The sequence below is a fragment of the Jaculus jaculus genome, chromosome 2, assembly GCF_020740685.1.
Source record: "Jaculus jaculus isolate mJacJac1 chromosome 2, mJacJac1.mat.Y.cur, whole genome shotgun sequence".
NCBI lineage: Eukaryota > Metazoa > Chordata > Mammalia > Rodentia > Dipodidae > Jaculus > Jaculus jaculus.
In genome coordinates this window covers 115,193,046-115,215,165 of record NC_059103.1, presented here as the reverse complement: position 1 = coordinate 115,215,165, position 22,120 = coordinate 115,193,046, and the positions used below count along the sequence as shown (strand labels likewise).

At 45.7% G+C, this 22,120-nt stretch overlaps 1 protein-coding gene across 1 annotated transcript in view; it reads left to right on the top strand.

The window, feature by feature from the left end:
• Window positions 1-6,629: 6,629 nt before the first annotated feature.
• Window positions 6,630-22,120, top strand: part of Gpat3 (glycerol-3-phosphate acyltransferase 3) — a 75,971-nt gene continuing 60,480 nt past the window's right edge. The window contains exons 1-3 of the mRNA XM_004653489.2: window positions 6,630-6,897; window positions 7,415-7,679; window positions 12,337-12,403. Coding sequence (XP_004653546.2) covers window positions 7,539-7,679; window positions 12,337-12,403 — 208 coding nt within the window. The 5' untranslated portion in view covers window positions 6,630-6,897; window positions 7,415-7,538. The remainder of the gene's footprint in view (window positions 6,898-7,414; window positions 7,680-12,336; window positions 12,404-22,120) is intronic.

Below are 22,120 nucleotides of genomic sequence, written 5' to 3'. Positions count from 1 at the left end.
GCATGTCTGTCATGGTGGAAACCAACTGCCCTCCAATTGGACTGGAGGCCCCCTCCATGGGGAGTAACACATCCCTGATACTGAAACAGGGGTAGTCATGAGCCCTAGGTGTGTAACATCTGCTGATGTCTGGAAAAATGTATATACTATGTTTATCAAACTGCCCAGTAAGCACTTCTCTTAATATTTATACCCTTATATTAATGCTACTCTCACTTTGGGCAGAGAATCTTCTCTTTTTGGATGGTAGTGACTTTGGGATGACTCAGAAGGTATCATAGTGCTGGAAAGAAGTGACTGGAGTACTGAGTAACATCTCAATCACACCTTCCAAGGCTCAGGGTCTAATGCGGAAGAGCTGGCAGAAAGAATGTAAGAGCCAAAGGAAGGGTAGGACTCCTTACAATGTGCTCCCTCCAGACATACAATGACCTGGATATCCATGACCTCATAGTGCCTGACACTACCTACACAAGACCATCATAAAAGGAGGAAAAGATCATGACATCAAAATAAAAGAGAGACTGATTGAGATGGGGAGGGGATATGATGGAGAATGGAATTTCAAAGGGGAAAGTGTGGGGGGGAGGGGAAGAGAGGGTATTACCATGGGATACATTTTATAATCACAGAAAATGTTAATAAAAATTGAGAAAAAAGAAGGAAGAAGGAAGGTGGAGGTTCCAATTGTTGAGGTGGAAAGCTACTTTGTCTTGGTCAAAACAATAGAATTCAAGTTTTACCTCTGGCCTTTAGAGGAGACAGGGCATTCTAAACTACCCAAACCATTAAGAGTTAATCCAAACTGGGCGTGGTGGCGCACGCCTTTAATCCCAGCACTCGGGAGGCAGAGGTAGGAGGATCATTGTGAGTTCAAGGCCACTCTGAGACCACATAGTGAATTCCAGGTCAGCCTGAGCTAGTGTGAGACCCTACCTCCAAAAAAAAAAGACTTAATCCAATTGAGCCTGGGGCTCTCCCAGCCAAGAGAGCTGTGCCTCGCTTATAAGCAGACCAAGGAGGAAAGAATAGCTCTCTCCTTCATGAGACAGAAAACCTGCAGCAGGCCCTCTCTCCTGGCAGACCTTCACTGCCTGTCTACTTTCCTGAGTTCTAACTCAAATAAACGTGGCCTTTCCTTTCTGTCCCTCTCCTTTGTATCCTGGTCAAAATCCTAAGCATGCTTGCCAAGGCACTGGGATTTCTCACTTTCGCTGAAGACCGCCCTGCCCTGTGCAGCTGCTTGGTGACCTCCATTGCTGAGCCTGCCTCGTTTCTGAACCCTAACTCAACGGGCGCATCTTTCTCTCTTCCTATTCCCAACGTCTTTCTTTCCAGCAGCTGCAGAGGTTTACAGCTTGCCCACTCTGCTGTTTTCTCCCAACACTAAAAATCTTCTTCAGCTTTCATCTGAGTCAGTTCCTAATTTTTTTTTTTTTTTTTTTTTTTTTTTTTTTTTTTTTTGAGGTAGGGTCTTACTCTAGCCCAGGCTGACCTGGAATTCACTATGTAGTGTCAGGGTGGCCTCCAGCTCATGGTGATCCTTCTACCCAAGTGCTGGGATTAAAGGTATGCTCCACCACGCCTGGCTTTTAGTTTCTAAATTTTTAAATTTTATTTTATTTATTTAAGAGAAATAAAAAGAGGGAGGGAAGGGGAGAGAGAGAGAAAAAAAGAGAGTGAATGGGAGTCCCAGGGCCTTCATCCACTGCTAATGAACTCCAGATGCATGGGCCACCTTGTGCATCTGGCTTACATGGGTACTGGGGACTTGAACATGGATCCCTTTGGCTTTGTAAGCAAGCACCTTAATCAGTAAGCCATCCCTCCAGTCCCAATTTCTAATTATTTTTTAATTTTTATTTATTTATTTGAGAGAAAGAGGTAGATAGAAAGAATGGGCCCACCAGGTGCCTCCAGCCCAGCCTCAGCTCCAGCAAATGAACCCAGATGCATGCGCCACCTAGTGCATCTGGCTTGTGTGGGTCCTGGGGAATTGAACCAGGGTCCTTTGGCTTTGTAGGCAGAGTCTTAACTCCTAAGTCATTTCTCCAGCACAGTTTCTAAATTTTTGTGTTAATGAAACTAAGAACCCATGAAAGGGAATTGTGGTTACTTGCTAACACTAAGAAATAAATGAAGTGCCCGGCATGGTGGCACATGCCTTTAATCCCAGCACTTGAGAGGCAGAGGTAGGAGGATTGCTGTGAGTTTGAGGCCACCCTGAGACTACATAGAGTGAATTCCAGGTCAGCCTGGGCTAGAGTGAGCCCCTACCTCAAAACAAACAAACAAACAAAGAAATAAGTGAAGTAAATTGAGCGGAGTCCTGACAGCTGGAGGGGAGGGAAAGCAAAATAAGAGGGAGGACAAGTGAGAACTCCTCTCTCACCATTGCCATGGTGAGCCCATTTCCCTTGGGAGTGTATTTTGGCTCTTTGGTGTGTGTGTGTGTGTGTGTGTGTGTATTGAAGCATGGTCTCCCTGTAGCTCAGGCTGACCTGGAACTTACTCTGTAGCCTAGGTTGGCCTTGAACTCACGATGATCCTCCTACCTCAGCCTCCTCAGTGCTGGGATTAAAGGCGGGTGTTACCACATCTGTCCTGTATTTTAGGTGAGAAGGAGAACCTCTGTCCTTGAGCCAGGTCGCCTTCTATTCTCAGTATGGGGCTTTGTGGTTTGTAAAGACATTTCTAAACAAACTCAAAGCAAAGCCAGTTCACAGAGTTTGGTTATAAGCAATGAAAACTTCTGTGCACAGTAAGTGGCTCAGCAGAAATGCAGTCACCTGTCCAGTTGCCTCTGCAGGATGGACTTTGGTCCAGTCAGTCATTCAGCATTCCTCTGTCATTTAGCTCTGAAAAGATAAAGGAGGGTAAATGTTTTGCCTGAACATACAGTAGAGACCAATGCTCTGTGCTAAATATGTACTATACATATATACATACATGCACAAAGATCTTGGAGTGCTTTCAGCAATTGTATTGTTCTTTTTTCTTTATTTTCATTTATTGAAGTTTAGAAATATTTTAGAGTTTAATATTTATTATAGAGTTTCAGAGAAGGCAGGGCCTCCTGTGAAGCAGGAGGGTGTCCCTAGAAATGTGAAACCCTCTCTCTCTCTTTCTCTCTCTCCTCTCTTGACCACTTAAAAAATATATTTTATTGATTGATTGATTTGAGAAAGAAAGAGGCAGAAAGAAAGTGAGTGAAAGAGAATGGGCGCCCTAGGGCCTCCAGCCACTGCAAAAGAAAGTCCAGATGCATGTGCCTCCTTGTGCATCTGGCTTACATGGGTCCTTGAGAGTCGAACTTGGATCCTTTGGCTTTGCAGGCAAACACCTTAACCGCTAAGCCATCTCTCCTCCCCTCTTGGCCCGTTTTTTGACAGGATTTTACATAGCCCAGGCTGGCCTTGAATTCCTGATCTCTTGCCTCTATTTTCCAAACCATGGTCCCCCACCCTCTGTAGATGGTTCATTTTGAAAAACTTTCACTGATAGCTGATTTCCCTTTTCTTATTTGGGAGGAGTTTGGAACCTACCTGGTAGGAGGTGAAGAGGGAAAACTTATTCTTTGAAGATAGTTTTCCTTTCCTCTTCTTAAACTTCTCATTCTGTCCATACTCTTGGCAGGGCTAGTTTTGTCTGCCAAAAGTTTGTTTCCAACAGTTTCAGTTTGCTGGCCCTGCACTTTTACCTGAATACTCTCTGTAAGAGATTTTTCCTCCCATTTAGATTTAGAGCTGGCTCAATGGTAATCAGAGTGCCGCTCCTCAGCATTTTATAAAAGCTGAGGGCTGGAGAGATGGATGATGGGCTAGAGAGATGGCTTAGCAGTTAAGGCTATTGCCTGCAAAGCCAAAGGACCCAGGTCCAATTCTCCAGTACCCATGTAAAGCCAGATGCACAGGATGTCTGGAGTCTGCAGTGGCTAGGGGCTCTGGCGTGTCCATTCTCTCTCTCAAATAAATTATATGTATATATATTGGGTTTCAAGGTAAGGTCTCACTCTAGCTCAGGCTGACCTGGAATTCACTATGTAGTCTCAGGGTGGCCTCAAACTCATGGTGATCCTCCTACCTCTGCCTCTGGAGTTCTGCTATTAAAGGCTTGCACCACCACGCCTGGCTCAATGAAATTTATTTATTTATTTATATATATATTTATTTATTTTTTCGAGGTAGAGTCTCACTCTGGTCCAGGCTGACCTGGAATTAACTCTGTCATCTCAGGGTGGCCTTGAACTCATGGCAATCCTCCTACCTCTGCCTCCCGAGTGCTGGGATTAAAGGCATGCGCCACCACACCCGGCGAAATATATTTAAAAAGAAAGTTAAGGAGATGAGCTTTATTCTCCTCAGAGATTTCTTTCTCTCTTTTTCTTTCCTTTCTTTCTTTCTTTTTTTTTTCGGGGGGGGGGTATCGAGGTGGGGTCTTGCTCTAGCCCAGGCTGACCTGTAATTCATTATGTTGTCTTGGGCTGGCCTTGAACTCATAGGAATCTTCCTACCTTTGCCTTCTGAGTGCTGGGATTAAAGGCCTGCACCACCATGCCCAGGTTGTTTTTGAGGTAGAGTATCACTCTAACCCATGCTGGCCTTGAACTCATGGTGATCCTCCTACCTAGTCCATAATGTATTTTGAACAATCCAATCCTATTACTTTCTTCTGCTCCCTCCCCATCTGGTGAACCCCTCCCCCCTTTTTTTTTCCCAACTGGACCATCTATTAAAAAAAATTTTTTTTTTTTGAGGTAGGGTCTCACACTGGCCCAGGCTGACCTGGAATTCATTATGAAGTCTGAGGGTGGCCTTGAACTCACAGAGATCCTCCTACCTCTGCTTACTGAATGCTGGGATCAAAGGCTTGTGCCACCACGCCTGGCTTAAATATATATATACACACACGCTCACACACACACATATATATATACATATATATGTATTTATTTATTTATTTTTGGTTTTTTTTAATATATTTTATTTATTTATTTAAGAGCGACAGACACAGAGAGAAAGACAGATAGAGGGAGAGAGAGAGAATGGGCGCGCCAGGGCTTCCAGCCTCTGCAAACGAACTCCAGACGCGTGCGCCCCCTTGTGCATCTGGCTAACGTGGGACCTGGGGAACCGAGCCTCGAACCGGGGTCCTTAGGCTTCACAGGCAAGCGCTTAACCGCTAAGCCATCTCTCCAGCCCTATTTTTGGTTTTTTGAGGTAGAGTCTTACTCTGGTCCAGGCTGACCTGGAATTAACTATACAGTCTCAGGGTGGCCTCAAACTCATCGTGATCCGCCCGTCTCTGCCTCCTGAGTGCTGGGATTAAAGGCATGTGCCACCATGCCTGGCTAAAAATATTTTTAAGTTATTTGAGACACACACACATACACACACACACACACACACACACACACACACACACGGGAGGGTGGGAGGGGATGAATGAGCAGGTCAGGACCTCTTGCTATTGCAAATGAATTCCAGACACATAAGCCACTTTGTCTGGCTTTACATGGGTACTGGGAAATTGAACGTGGGTCAATAGGCTTTGCAAGCAAGTGCCTTTAACTTGTTTTGCCCCCCCCTTTCTATTTTGGGGGGGGGTAAGGTAAGGTCTCACTCTAGTCCAAGTTGACCTGGCATTTACTATGTAGTCTCAGGGTGACCTCAAACTCATGGTGATCCTCCTACCTCTGCCTCCCTGAGTGTTGGGACTAAAGACTAAAGGCGTGCACCACCACACCAGGCTCCCCTTCTATTTTATTTTATTTATTTATTTTTTTTGGTGTTTCTAGGTAGGGTCTCACTCTGGTCCAGGCTGATTGGAATTAACTCTATCATCTCAGGGTAGCCTTGATCTCATGGCAATCCTCCTACCTCTGCTAACTGAGTGCTGGGATTAAAGGCGTGCGCCACCACCAGCTGCCCCTTCTATTTTGATGTTACTCTTTTTTTTTTTTTTTTTTTTTGCCCTTCTCCATTATTCATGGCGGTGCAGGTCTTAGAGCACTGTGAGGTCATGGATGCATGTGGCTACTCCGTGTTCAGATGACAGTGTTCAAAGCACTCATGCCCATCCTTTGGCCCTTACATTCTTCCTGGCACTTTTGCAATGTCCCATCAGCCTTGGAGGGTGTGACAGGGAGGTCTCATTCAGTGTTGAGCATTCAACTGTCTAGTTTCAGCACTTTGACAAATTCTGAGGGTCTCCCGTAGTCACTGCCATCTGCAGATAGAAGTTTCTCCGACCTCAAGTGAGAGCTCCACTGATCCACGGTAGTAAACAGACTCATTCTTCCCCGCAGGCAGGCGAGCTGCCGCTGCACACCTTCACGCGCAGGGTTTTCTGGGCATCCCTCTAGAGAATGCGCGGGGACTGGACTCTTGCTCCTGCCAGCTGGGTGAAGGGTAACACTTGCCCAGCATTTTTTTTTTTTTTTTTTTGCAGCAATGCACTGAGTGTTGATGGACAGAGGAAAGATAGTGTTGGAATCTTCCCCCCAGGGAAAGGAGTGACAGATAATCTCTGGTTTCCTCCTTTACCTCTTCCCCCCCGCCCTTGTTTTTTTCAGACTGGGTCTAATTTAGGATCTCCTGGGTGGCACAGGCTGGCCCGTTGGGATTTCAGAATCCTCCTGCTTCAGCCTCCCAAGTGATGGGATTGCCGGAGTGGGCCACCGCTACTCCAGACCTCTGGGTTTAGTCGGGTGTCAGGCAGGTGGCGGCTCAGTGGCCTCGGTGACTTGCAGAGAGAACCTTCCTCGTTCCTGCCGGGGGAAGATCCAGGCCCGAAGCTCGGTAGGGGAGGGACCGGCGGCCTGGCTGCTGCCCCTCGCGCGGTTCTGATCCCCAGGTTCCTGGAAGCCCTTCCCAGGAGGCGTTTTCCTTCGCCAAGGTCCGGGCGCTGGACCTTTGCTGGGCGTGCGGTGGGGGGGGGGGGGGGGAGGAAGGAGGGGCGCAGGGAGGGGCGGGGAAGCGGGGTGGCTGCCGGGGAGGCTGCGGCGCCCGGGGACCAGGTCGCTGCCCCGGAGCTCCCCGCTGGGTGGAGAGGGAGGTGGGGCCTCGGGCGGCGCAGAAAAGGGCACCGGGCGCCCGCGCGCCTCCAGCCACCCGCGCAAGCCCTGCCGGCCGGGAGCGATCCGCGCTGCGGGAGGGCCTCGGTGAGTCACCGCGGGCTCGTCGCCGTCGTCACCCGCAGGAAATTAGGCGCGGGGTGGGGCGCATTGCATTCCCGGCCGCGTCCGTGCGCTCCGACCGCGGCCGGGGTGTCCCCATCGCCCGCCCTCGCCCCGCTCAGCTCTGCGCCCGGGTGGCTCCGGCGTCGCCTGGGCCTCTGGCCGAGGAGGGAGGGAGGAGGAAGGAACCCGCCGTAGTTCTAAAAGTTTTTCCCTTTCCGCCCCTTTTGCCCGCAGAGCCGAGGGCCATCGGGTGGCGCGGGAGCCCGGCTCCGGGCTGGCCAGAGCTGTGCGGGGACCGGGGACAGCTGTCGCTCTCGGACTCTACACCGCGGACCTCTGCCCGAGGGCGCGTCGAGCCATGGAGGGCGCAGACCTGGCGGTGAAGGTCCTGTCCACCTGGCTGACGCTGGTGCTCGGCCTCATCCTGCTGCCTTCGGCCTTCGGGGTGTCCCTGGGCATCTCCGAGATCTACCTGAAGATCCTGGTGAAAACCTTGGAGGTGAGCCCCAGGCAAGGTCACCCAGCGCACACGCCTGAACCTGGGGTCTAGTTCCCGAGGTCAGGGGTCGGGGGTGTGCGTTAGGGGGTGATGAGGATGTTGGTGGTGTTGAGGGGCTGCGGGGTGTTTCGTTTTCCGGTCCATTTAGCGTGGAAGGACAGCACCTCGGAAGGGTTTCCTGTTGAGACCCCTGGACCCCCCCTTACTGGAACCACTCCACCTGGGCTCTGGGCATTTTGACATTAACCAAATGAGTGTCGCATCAGAGATTTATTATCCAGGCTGCTGCTGTTGGGGCAGGCTCTTCACTCGGGTTTTATAGCCCCAAGTTTCAGAGGTCCTTTAAAGTGCGCTAAGGTTTCCTGGCCAGAAAGGCATGATGTTCTTTATGTCCAAGATAAGAACTCAATGGCCCCGTGATAGGCAAAGAATCTGATTTGATTTTCCTGGAAACATGGAAGTTTTATCTAGCTGGTTGCACTCGAATGCTGTTGCAAAGGTATCTCCTTTGAGCCCAGCTTGGCTTGTTTCCTGTCTCCAAATTCTGCAGACAAAGATATTAGATGCAAGTGAACCTAGTGCCGAAGTTTATGCTGGGCTCCCGGGATAAATTTCTAATGGCCTTGCCTGGTATGAAGGCTAGTCCTGTTTATCCTCATTAACATACCTGGAGGCTGAGACTCAGGCTCAGTGGTTTGTTTGGATTAAGCATGGGAAACTGTTTCAGCTGAACGGTGGCCTTGTTGGCTGTACAGGTTTGCCTAGATTTGGTACCAGAATCCTTGCTTCTCAATATGTGACCTTAGCCAGGTCACCAGCTCCTTTATTTTACTTATGTAGAGAATAGGGGTAAAGGGAAAGATGGTTCTGTAAAGGTGCTTGGGAAACTTGCTGGCCTGGGTTTGATTTTCCAGTACCCAGGGTACAGAGTGAGATCCTGACTCAATAATAAATAATAATGTGTATGTAAATAGATACTGTTATTCTTATTTCTCTATCTATCTATCTATCTATCTATATTTATTTATTCAGGTGGCGGATTTACCAGGGCCTCTTGCCACTGCAAATGAACTCCAGATGCACGCGCAGTTACCTTGTACATCTGGTTTACATGGGTAGTGGGGAACTGAACCTGGATCCTTAGGCTTTACCTTAACCATTAATCCATCTATCCAGCCCCCTAATTTTTTGTTTGTTTGTTTTGCGGTAGGGTCTTGCTGTAGCCCAGGCTGACCTGGAACACACTATGTAGTCTCAGGCTGTGAGTTCAAGGCCACCCTGGGCTACATAATGATTACAGGTCAGTCTGGGCTAGAGTGAGACCCTGCCTTAAAATGGAAAAGTTTAGGTAGGGGCTGGAGAGATTGCTCATGGGTTAAGGTGTTTCTCTGCAAAGCCTGGCGACCTGGGTTCTGTTTCCCAGTGTCCACATAAAGCCAGATGCACAAAGTAGACCATACATCTGGAGTTTGTTAGCAGCAGCTGAAGACCCTGGTGCACCCATTCTCTCTGTCCTCGTCTTTGCTTGCAAATAAATAAATACATAAATAAATACAATATTTTAAACACTGAAAAAGTATTTAAAAAAAAGTAAAAGCCAAAATAATATAGGAGTAACTCAGTGTGCTAGATGTTCTTCTCTGACCCCATCTTAGTTTATTTACCAGTGCATATGATATACTTATTAAGCACCTACTGCATAATACCGTCTCTGGTGCTGGGTGTCTCTAGATATGTACGTAATTCCCTGGTGTAGCAAATTGCTTAATAACAACTCTTGAGTACTTGGCTTAGGATAAGTATAGCGAGTCTCTAAACCAGGGATTTCCAAGGAGTATATAATGATTTGTTAGGCATTGTGTCAATATGATAAGTTAATATTGGGGGAAATTAATTTAGGAATACAAACTATGAAAAGTAACACTTCTGGCTGAATGAGTATATGTAGAAAAGTCCTCCTAGATGGTTGGGTGCATGGGTCACAATCCTGCAAGAGCATGTCTGAAGAATCCATGTTTATCTGACAGGAGTGTGGATTAAACACTGCAAGGTGTTGCCTTCAGTCCTGGAAGTTACCTGTAAGGTTAAGCATTAGGGTGTGAGCAGAGAGGTAATTTGTTGTTTGTTTGTTTTGTTTTTTGAGGTATTTGCAGCTCTTTATCTATCTTTAGTCAATTTTTTTTTTCCAAGATAGGGTCTCACTCTAACGCAGGCTGACCTGAAATTCACTATGGAGTCTCAGGGTGGCCTTGAACTCGCAGTAATCCTCCTACCTCTATTTCCTGAATGCTGGTATTAAAGGCGTGTACCACCACATTTGGCAACCTTTATTCTTTTCAAAATTTTTTTTTATTAACACCTTCCATGATTATAAAAAATATTCCATGGTAATGCCCTTCCTCTCCCCACTTTCCCTTATGAAACTCCAATCTCCATATCTCCTCTCTCTCTCAATCAGTCTCTCTCTTATTTTATTTTTTGGATTTTCGAGGTAGGGTCTCAGTCTTGCCTAAGCTGACCTGGAATTCACTATAGACTCTCAGGGTGGCCATGAACTCATGCAATCCTCCTACCTCTGTCTCCCGAGTGCTGGGATTAAAGGCGTACGCCACCATGCCTGGCTTCTCTTTTATTTTGATGTCATTATCTTTTCTTCCTATTATGATGGTCTTGTGTAGGTAGTGTCAGGCACTGTGAGGTCACGGATATCCAGGCCATTTTGTGTCTGGCGGTGGGGGGGGGAGCACGTTGTAAGGAGTCCTACCCTTCCTTTGGCTCTTACATTCTTTTCGCCACAGACTCTGAGCCTTGGAAGGTGTGATAGAGACATTGCAGTGCTGAGCACTCCTGTTACTTCTTTCCAGCACCATGATGCCTTCTGAGTCATCCTAAGGTCACTGCCATCTGAAAAGAGAAGATTCTCTACCAAAAGTGAGAGTAGCATTAATATAAGGGTATGAACATTAAGAGGAGTGCTTCTTGGGCAGTTTGATAAGCATAGTCTATACATTTAGCCAGACAACAGCAGATGTTACACCCCTAGGGCTCATGACTACTCTAAGTTTTCAGTATCAGGGATGTATTCCTTCCAATGGAGCGCACCTCCAGTCCAATTGGAGGGCAGTTGGTTTCCACCATGTCAGACATGCCACTATTGCACCCGTTGGCTCATTTGGCCTGTTTGGCCAAATATAAGGCTTGCAGTGTCCACTGTTGAGTATCTTCACTGGTGGTATCTTTCTCCCATTGAACTACATGTAGAATGGCTTCTTCCAGCTTTCTGTCAGTTGGTCTACATGGAGGAGGTTATCAACTCAGTTCCAGCAGGAGTTCTCAGTGGCCTTGCAGCCCAAGTATGTGGAGTCTTCAGCAATAGGGTCTTACCATCGATTCCTGGTGGGAAACCAAGGGTCTTGGTAATGGCCTATAATGTTTTGGGGGCATCAGGGACCTCCGTGGCCAACAACTCATTGGAGCTATCCCATCCCTGGCACTGAAAATTTTCTAACAACTATCTATGGCTCCTGAGTGTTCCATTGTCCCAAACCGGAGGATTTCCATATGATTTATTTGCATCCTCTTAGATTTTGATTAGCCTTCCCTCCACCTTTCCTTTACTCAGTCTCTTCCCCTGACCTCACTTTGGGCCTTTTCACCCCCGTTTATCTATTCTTCTAGTTACATATATACAATACCAACCTATATTTATGACAAGCCTATGCCAATACTAAATGGGGAAAAACTTGAAGCTTTTCCACTAAAATCAGGAAAAACACAAGGGTATCCACTGTCGCCACTTTTATTTAATATAGTTCTGGAAGTCTTAGCCATATCAAAAGGCAAGAGACACTCATAAAAGGCATACAAATTGGAAAGTAAGATATTAAAGTATCATTATTTGCAGATGACATGATTCTACACATAAAGGACCTTAAAGACTGTTTCTGCAAACTATTAGAGCTGATAAACACTTACAGCAATGTAGCAGGATACAAAATAAACACACAGAATTCAGTAGCTTTCTTTTTTTTCCTCAAATTTTATTAACATTTTCCATGATTATAAAAAATATCCCATGGCAATACCCCCCCCCGGCAATTTTTTTTTTTTTAAAGTAGGGTCTCATTTTAGCCCAGGCTGACCAGGAACTTACTCTGTAGCCCAGGCTGTTCTAGAACTAATAATCCTCCTACTTAAGCCTCTGGAGTGCTGGGATTAAAGGCATTCACCCTGCACATTCAGAGGTCTTGGTGCTATATCCTGTTTTCTTACTCTACATCTTTCACAGCCTTTTCAAAAATGGTTTTTTAGAGCACAGGTGTCTTTAGAGGGCATCATCAGTGACTATTGCAGCATCATGTATAGGACTGATAGATAATACTTCTACGTCAGATTCACTGGGGTTCTCAGAAAGGGCCAGGACCTTTCTTTCTTTTTTCTTTTTCTTTTGGTTTTTCAAGGTAGGGTCTCACTCTAGTCCAGACTGACCTGGAATTCACTATGTAGTCTCAGGCTGGCCTCGAACTCATGGTGATCCTCCTACCTCTGCCTCCCGAGTGCTGGGATTAAATGTTTATTTTCATTCTGTATAAGCATGGCTAAATATTTTACATTGTGTCAGGAAGAGTCTAAATGAATCTTTCTTGTTTTTGAACAGTGGGCCACCTTACGAATAGAAAAAGAAGCTCCAAAGGAGTTGGTTCTTAAAAACTCAGCCTCTGTGGGTAAGTCTTTCATTTTGTCGTGGTGGTTTGAAGATGCCAATTGCACTTGTTTATATCTGCCCACTTCTGAACTTCATGTATGCCGAACAGTGCCTTGTGTAGGCCTTGGATCACTCCTAATTGTGCCTTTCATGAAAATGAGCCTCTGCCTGGGTGTGCACTGACCTTTTCTCATGAAAGGTGGAACTCTGCACTCGTTCTGATGTGTGTTCGTACAAGTATTGGTCTACTTAGGGCCTGCATTGAAGATGGGCACCCATGGTTTTATGGATGTTGTCTATGGTTTAAAAGGCCAGGGAGCGGGGAAGGCAGGACTGTAGTTTTCAGTTTTCCATCATTGTAACAGGTTACTAGTTTTGGTGACATGGCTCAGCACTGGCTCAGCTCCGGTGAGGGACTGCTGGACGTTGGAACAGGAAGCTGATAGTGACTCACAGGTCAACCCCAAACTCTTATAACCACTCGTCCGTACAAGTGCTACCACAGGGCTACAGGGGCCTTACCTTAAGCTCTTCTGAGGACAGCACCTGCAAAACCCAGGACCTCAGTCTCGTGTCCACCTCCTGAAGGTCCTCAGCATTTCACCACCGAATCCAGGACCAAGCTTTAGGAAGATACATTTAAACCCTAAGCAAGCCATCGGAGGGGCTGATCAGTGTACCCGGGAGTTGAAGTCTGTAAGTGAGGTTTTCTATTTTTATATTTTATTTACTTATTTGAGAGAGAGAGAGAGAGAGAGAGAGAGAGAGAGAGAGAGAGAGAGAGAGAGAGCACCAGGGCCTCAAGCCAATGCAAACAAACTCTAGACACATGTGCCACTTTGTGCATCTGGCTTTACATGGGCACTGGGGAATCAAACTCAGGTCCTTTGGCTTTGCAGGCAAGTACCTTAACTGCTGAACCATCTTTCCAGGCCCTAGATGAGATTTTTTTTTTTTTTTTGAGTTTTTGAGTTTTTTTTGAGATAGGGTCTCACTCTAGCCCAGGCTGACCTGGAATTCACTATGGAGTCTCAGGGTGGCCTCGAACTCATGGCGATCCTCCTACCTCTGCCTCCTGAGTGCTGGGATTAAAGGTGTGCGCCACCACGCCCGGCTAGATGAGATTTTAATTAGCACTTCATCCTAGCTTCTAATTTGAGGTTCTCCAAGTATGCGCTTCAAAGTCTACTTTATTGTTGAGGGCTAATTGGTAATATTGTTCAACGGGGGTAAAAACCCCCTCTCACTGGCCTTGGAGGGAGTATCCCTCAGTGGAAGAGTCTGTATACATCATTATATGTGAAGCTCTTGGTTTCATGTCTAGAACTGAAAGTTCTGGGGCTGGAGAGATGGCTTAGCAGTTAAGTGCTTCCTGTGAAGCCTAAGGACCCCGGTTCGAGGCTTGGTTCCCCAGGTCCCACAGATGCACAAGGGGGCGCATGCGTCTGGAGTTCTTTTGCAGAGGCTGGAAGCCCTGGCGCGCCCATTCTCTCTCTCTCCCTCTATCTGTCTTTCTCTCTGTGTCTGTCGCTCTCAAATAAATAAATAAAATATTTAAAAAAAAAAAAAAAAGAACTGAAAGTTCTGCTACTACTACCACGGCCGGCCTGGGGGCCATCACAGAACATCTCTTTGTCGTGGAGAGTGACTGCACGGTGGTAATTGTCCAGAAAACTTGTTAGCTGGGCCTGGTGGCACATGCTTGTAACCCCAAGCCCAGATCTCTGGAAGCTGAGTCAGGATTATTACATGTTTGAGGCTACTCTGGCTTCATAGCTGATTTGAAATTAGTCTAGTTTGTGTTAGTGAGACTTTTTTTTTTTAAACTTGCCGGGCATGGTGGCACACGACTTTAATCCCAGCACTCGGAGGCAGAGGTAGGAGGATGGTCGTGAGTTCGAGGCCACCCTGAGACTCCATAGTGAATTCCAGGTCAGCCTGGGCTAGAGTGAGACCCTACCTTGAAAAAACAAACAAAAAAAATGTGCAAAAAAAGAAAAGAGCAAGAGAGAGATTTACTTTTCTTTTTCTTTCTTTTTTTTTTTTTTTTTTTTGTTTTTTGAGCTAGGGTCTCACTCTAGCCCAGGTTGACCTGGAATTCACAATGTAGTCTCAGAGTGGCCTTGAACTCATGGTGTTCCCTCCTACCTCTGCCTCATGAGTGCTATGATTAGAGGCATGTGCCATCATGCCTGGCAGAGATCTACTTTAATTATTAGTGTAGTGTTTTGCTGACATTATTTTCCATGATCTCCTTATTCTATGTAACATCTGTGATAGCTGTTAGTTTGGGTAGAAGTGAACTAACAGGTCAACTGAGTTAACTAGTACCCTTCTATTTGTGTGTTTTGACTTGGTCCAAAGAAACCTTTTCACTTGGATTTAGCATTTAGGATTAAAAAAAATTGTCCAACAGGACTGGGGAGATGGCTCAGTGGTTAAAGGTGCTTTCTTGAAAGCCTACCTGCCCTGGTTAGATTCCCCAGTATGCATGTAAAGTCAGATGTAGCAAAAGGACCCATCTTCTCTTTTACAGATGAATTTAAAAAATGGTCAAATGGTCAGAAATTTCACTAGTAGGGATTTCTTTCTGAATGTTTGTCTGAAAGGAATTGAAGAAATCATATGTTATTGTGAGTTTAGGAAATAACAAAGCAGCTAGTCCATTTTCATGGTCTATACTTAAAAACCAAAGAACTGTTACCAATAGCATTTAAAAATTTTTTTAATTAAAAAAGTATATATTTTTATAGCCAGGCATGGTGGCGCACGCCTTTAATCCTAGCACTCAGAAGGCAGAAGTAGGAGGATCACCATGAGTTTGAGGCCAGCCTGAGACTACATAGTGAATTCCAGGTCAGCCTGGGCTAGAGTGAGATCCTACCTCCAACCCCCCCCCTCCCAAAAAGAAGTATATATTTTTATTTGAGAGAGAAAGGTGGAGACATATATATATATATAGAGAGAGAGAGAGAGGGAGGGAGGGAGGGAGGGAGGGAGGGAGGGGGAGAAAATGGGTGTGCCAGTGCCTCCAGCCACTGCAAATGAATTCCTGATGCATGTGCCACCTTATGCATCTGAATTACATGGGTTCCTGGGGAATCTAACCTGGGTCCTTTGCCTTTGTAGGCAAATGCCTTAACCACTAAGCCATCTCTCCAGCCCCCCTTTTTTTAAAAAAAATATTTATTTATTTAAGAAAGAGAGGGGGGGGCAGGCATATAGAGAGAGCATTGTGCACCAGGGCCTCTAGACACTGCAACTGAACTCTAGATGCATGCACCACCTTGTACATCTGGCTTATGTGGGTCCTGTGGAATTGAACCTGTCCTTAAGCTTTATAGGCAAGTGCCTTAACCACTAAGCCATGTCTCCAGCTCCCCCTCACCTTTTTTTTTTTTGTTTATTCTTTCTTTCTTTTTTATTTTTATTAAATGTATTTTTTCCCAATTTTTATTAACATCTTCCATGATTATAAAACATATCCCATGGGAATACCCTCCCTGCCCCTACTTTCCCCTTTGAAATTCCATTCTCCATCATATCTCTCCCCCCCTTTTTTGTTTTTGTTTTTTCTTTTCTTTTTTTTTTAATTTTTATTAACATTTTCCATGATTATAAAATATATCCCATGGTAATTCCCTCCCTCCCCACCCCCACCCTTTCCCCTTTGAAATTCCATTTTCCATCATATTACCTCCCCATTTGTTTTTGTTTTTTCAAGGTAGAGTCTTCTAGCCCAGGCTGACCTGGAATTCACTATGTAGTCTCAGGGTGGCCTCGAACTCACAATGATCCTCCTACCTCTGTCTCCCGAGTGCTGGGACTAAAAGTAAGCGCCACCATACCCGGCTATCTTCCACCCTTTTTTAAAAAATATTTTTATTTATTTATTTAATATTGGCCATATTTCATTCAGAGTGACCGCTCTTCCTGCAGTCTGTGAAGTTGGAACTTGGCTCTCAGAGTTACTGATCATTTGTGGTATCTCATGTTGTCATAGGAGCCAAAGTTGATTCAGATGTGGTTTCTGTGGGGACAGTCACCAACAGGCCACTGTGATAACTGCTATAATAACTGAATAAGCAAAGGAAAGCATGGCATCAGGGCTGCATTCTGCCTACTTCCCCCCTTCATTCTCCGCACTGTGGTAGCCCTTGCTTTGGGGTGTATGCAGTACAGACACATCCTGGGTTTGGCGTCACTGGGGAAGTGGTGTCACAATCCTAGACAGATGACAGAGGGTGATGAAACACCAGGCTCTGTGTGCCTGGCTGGTGCAATCTTCTGCCTTCAGAGCATCATGCCTCTGTAGCTCAGCCAGTGATGGCACAAGTCAGGGTGAAGCCAGTCAGCTTAGGCAAGGGTCACGCGCAGCCCTGCAGCCCCAGGGGTGCGGTGTAATTCTGACATGTCTCTGAGTGACATCATCCTGACAAGAGAATTGAGAGCGCCTAGAGGCACAGACTGGCCAAGCAGGGATGATAACTATATTTTCTGCAAAGCACATAAAATTTCTTCTGCTGCCCTTTCACTCAGTGAAGCACATGTTATATAACACATTTCACATCTCTCTTCCCAGTTACATCCCTCTTGCATTACACTTTGGTGCTTTGATGAAATAAGCCCTCTACAAGCTGGACATAGGAAATTATCTCTGTGTTTACATAACTCCTAACTTTTTTTGTGTGTGCGTGTATATTGAGGTAGGCTCTCTCTCTGTAGCCCAGGATGACCTAGAATTCACTATGTAGTCTCAGGATGACCTCAAACTCACAATTGATCCTCCTACCTCAGCCTCCCGAGTGCTGGGATTAAAGGTGTGCACCACCACGCCTGGCTGTTAATATTTTTATTGGGGGCTGGAGAGATGGCTTAACAGTTAAAGTGCTTCCCTGTGAAACCTAAGGACCCAGGTTCAATCTCCCAGTACCCACATAAGCCAGATGCACAAGATGACACAGTGGTTGGAGGCCTTGGTGCACCCCTTCTCATTCTATCTGTCTCTCTTCTATGTCTCTCTGCTTGCAAGTAAATAAGTATTTTTTTAGTTTTTAAAAATATATTTTATTTATTTATTTGAGAGAGGTAGAGAGTGAGAATGGGCATGGCAGGGCGTCTAGCCACTGCAAATGATGCATGCACCACTTTCTGTATCTGGCTATATAGATGCTGGGGAATTAGACCTGGGTCCCTAAGCTTCATAGGCATGTGTCTGCCTTCACTGCCAAGCTACCTCTCCAGCCCCATAAATAGATATTTCAAAAATAATTTATTTATTTATTTGAGAGAGAGAGAGGGAGAGAATGGTCATGCCAGGGCTTCCTGCCACTGCAAATGAACTCCAGATGCATGTGCCATTTTTATGCATCTGGCTTTATGTGGGTACTGGGGAACTGAACGCAGGCCTTCAGGCTTTGCAAGCAAGTGCCTTTAATTTCTATGCCATCTCTTCAGCATACAAATGGTCTAATTTGTTTACGCTCTATTGTTGAACTTCATCGAGGGTTTTCCTTATTGCCAATATGTCGATGAAGGTAAGTTTCTCCTGTGCCTTTCAAGTCTCACTGTTATATTGTACATTAAGGTGCTATGGAACTGTAATTACCCTCCTACCCTTGTTCTTCACTAAGAACACATTTGCCGCAGCCACAGCATGGACAGGTAGGGTAGGGACAAGAGAGTGCTAATGGCGTCTTTGCTCCGTTTCTCAACTGTGGGACAAATGTTACCTTGGACTCTAGGGTGTAGTCTAAGAAGTTTTAGCAACTTTCTTTTTAGCTTGTAAATAGTGCATGAGGCCATTGGAAGAGGTTGAATATTTTTACTTGTTTCATTTTATTTATTTATTTGAGAGAGACAGAGAGAGACAGAGAGAATTGGGTGCTCGAGGGCTTCTAGCCACTGCAAATGAACTCCAGACACATACGCCACCTTGTGCACTGGGCTTATGTGGGTCCTGGAGAATCGAACCTGGGTCTTTGGTTTTGCAGGCAAGTGCCTGCGAACCGCTAAGCCATCCCTCCTGCCCTTACTTGTTTCTTATTAGCTGGTGCAGCATATTGTCAAATTAAGGTAGCATTGTCCATCTGACGCTGGACAGCCAACACTTTCCTCCAGTTCCAGGCATTTGAATGAGAAGGTCACTAAGTCTTTTGACTGAATTTGACATTATATAAACATGTTACAATATTATGAAGACTTATGATCAAAATGTTATCCTGAAATAATCAATTTGTGTAACCATTGTTTACCGCTGAGTACCACAGTTTAATATGCCTAGTCTAAATACCTCGTCTAGGGCTGGGGAGATGGTTCAGCACTTAATGGCACTTGCTTGCAAGCATCCAGCCAGGGTTCAATTCCCCAGTATTCATATAAAGCCAGACGCACAAAGTGGCTCTTGTGTCCAGAGTTCGTTTGCAGTCGCAAAAAGCACTGCTGTGTCCATATTTGCACTTTCTCAAATAAATAAATAAAATCCCTAGTCTGTGGTATCGTATTTATCTGTGACCATTAGGAAGTTGACGGGGCTTCTTCTGGTAGTTGTGTTGAATTATCTTTTTCTCTAGTATTGCTGTCAGGTATTTTAAGACTTCTGTCCACTAATTTAAGATAGCTAGGGTACAGGAAATTACTTTACACTAGTTTATTTGGGGTTGCCATGTTTACTCCTCAATGGACTTCATGCATTTCTCATACATTCCTTCCCTCATTAGCTCGTTCAGTTTGGAAGTGTTGCTCAGTATCATCATCGCGCCACCATTTGTTGACAAGATTTGTTGGCAGCCTTGGATTTCCCACAGGTGCTTTATCCAGCGACTTGCATGACCTCTCATGATGGAGAGCAGAGTTCACTCCCACTTTCCAAAGCTCTGACCTCATCTTGTGTTTTCTTATTTTTTTAAACTTTTTATTTTATTTTATTTGTTTTGAGGGGGGGGAGAGAGAGACAGAGAGAGACAGAGAGAGGGGGGAGAGGGAGGGAGGGGCAGGTCTTCAGCTGCTGCAAATGAACTCCAGATGCATGCACCACCTTTTGCATCTGGCTTACATGGATACTGGGTAATCAAACCTGGGTCCTTTGGTTTTGTAGGCAAGTGCCTTAACTGCTAAGCCTTCTCTCCAGCCCTCTTTTTCTTATTTCTTTCTTTTCCTTTTGGTTTTTCGAGGTAGGGTCTCACTCTAGCCCAGGCTGACCTGGAATTCACTATGGAGTCTGAGGGTGGCCTCGAACTCACAGCAGCCTCCTGAGTGCTGGGATTAAAGGTGTGTACCACCATACCCAGCTTCTTTTTCATTTTTTAAAAAAACATTTTTAAAAAATATATATTTTATTTGTTTGAGATGTAGAAAGACAGAGTCAGATAAATAGGGAGAATGGGTGCTCCAGGGCCTCTAAGCCACTGCAAATGAACTCCAGATGCTTGCGCCACCTAGTACATCTGGCCTTATGTGGGTACTGGGAAATGGAACCTGCTTTGGCTTTGCAGGCAGGTGCCTTAACCGCTAGTCCACCTATCCAGCCTTCATCTTGCTCTTTCAATTTTGTCCCAACTAAAGGCAGATTCCAGTAAATGACATCTTTCAAAGCTTCCTGTGCAAAGTTGATGGTTCCCACTGTTCCAATTATGTTTTCTGTTGATACCCATTCAGTTTTCTCTGAATTTACACTCTAGAGCAGACATTCCTGCCAGGGCCACGTGCTGGGCCAGGCTACATCCTGCACACTCCTCGTCTTTGTAGCACCATGCTCACCCATTTGACTTTTTGAAGTTTTATTTGAAAGGGAGAAAGAGAATGAGCACACCAGCCATCTTGCCACTGCAAGCAAACTCCAGACATGCACGCCTCTTTTGTATCTGGCTTTATGTGGTACTGTGGAATTGAACCCAGGCAGTCAGACTTTGCAAACAAATGCCTTTAATTGCTAAGCCTCTTCTCTGGCCTCTATTTGATTTTCTTTTTCTTTCTTTCTTTCTTTCTTTTTTTTTTCAAGGTAAGGTCTCACTCTAGCACAGGCTGACTTGGAATTCACTGTGTAGTCTCAGGGTGGCCTTGAACTGATCTCACGGTGATCCCCCTGCCTCTGCCTCCCAAGTGCCTGGCCCATTTGACTTTTTTAAAAAAATTCTTTATTTTGTTTTATTTATTTGTTGAGAGAGAGAGAGAGAGAGAGAGGAAGAGGCAGAGAGGAAGAGAGAATTGGCATTCCAGAGCCTCCAGCCACTGCAAACAAACTCCAGACACATGTACCCCTTGTGCATCTGGCTTACATGGGTCCTGGGGTTTTGAACCAGGGTCTTTAGGCTTCACAGGCAAATGCCTTAACCACTAAGCCATACCCCAGCCCCCATTTGATTTTTTTTTTTTTAATTTTTTTTGGTTTATTTTATTTTATTTTTTTTATTTTAAAGTGACACAGAGAGAGAGAGAGAATGGGTGAGCCAGGGCTTCCAGCCTCTGCAAACGAACTCCAGACGCGTGCGCCCCCTTGTGCATCTGGCTAACGTGGGTCCTGGGGAATCGAGCCTCGAACCGGGGTCCTTAGGCTTCACAGGCAAGTGCTTAACCGCTAGGCCATCTCTCCAGCCCCCCATTTGATTTTTAATAGCTGTTGTCCTTATCGTTAGGTTCTTTGACTGATTTCCAGGACGCTGCTAGGCTGGAGTCCGGAATTGTGGATTAATATAATTATGTAATTTTAGTGACTGCAGAGGGATTGCACTGTAATTGCTTGATAATACTTGGACACTGGAATGATTACCCGGAGAGGTGAACAGGCATGAAGACAGGCCTGCATTGCCCCGAGAATGAGTCATACTGTACATAAAGGCGGCTCGGCCATGCTGGCCTTGCTCCCTGAGCGCGCTTCTGGCCCGAGCCGGCCTTGCTGGCTGTGGGGAGTGGATGCTGTCTGTACAAAGCTGCCTTCAGATGGCACTGCTCGGGTCGTGTGGCTTGCTGCTGATTTAGCTGTGGGGATGTACTGCTCCAGGCCAAGTCCACGTCCCTTTGCCCATGCAAACACTCAGCAAGATCAAAGTGCTGAGGTGAAGCTTCTTGTTGTTCAGAGAGAACTCCTTACCTAGCATTTCCTTCTGATTTTATCTAGGAATTTTTGTTGTGAGCTATTTGACTATCTGCATTGATATCCTGATGCCAGGGGTTATTTCAACATTAATTAAAAAATTTTTTTTCGAGGTTAGGGTCTCACTCTAGCCCAGGCTGACCTGGGATTCACTATATAGCTTCAAGGTAGCCTTGAACTCATGGTAATCTTCCTATGTCTGCCTCCCAAGTGCTGGAATTAAAGGAGTGTGCCATCATGCCTGGCCTTGATGGCCTCAAACTCATAGTGATACTTTACCTCAGCCTCCCAAATGCTGGGACTTAAAGCATGTGCCACCATGACTAGCTTAATGAAATCTTTTTTAGAAAATATTTTTATTTATTTGAGAGAGGCAGATAGAGAGAAAGAGAATGGGCATGCCAGGGCCTCTATCCACTGCAGAGAAACTCCAGATGTGTGTGCCACCTTGTGCATCTGGCTTATGTGAGTACTGGGGAATTAAAGCTGGGTCCTTAGGCTTCATAGGCAAGTGCTTTAACCACTAAGCAACTTCCCTATCCCTTTTTATTTATTATCTGAGACAGGAGGGGGAGGGAGGGAGGGAGGGGCCTCCAGCCATTGCAAACAAACTCCAAATGCATGTGCCACCTTGTGCATCTGGCT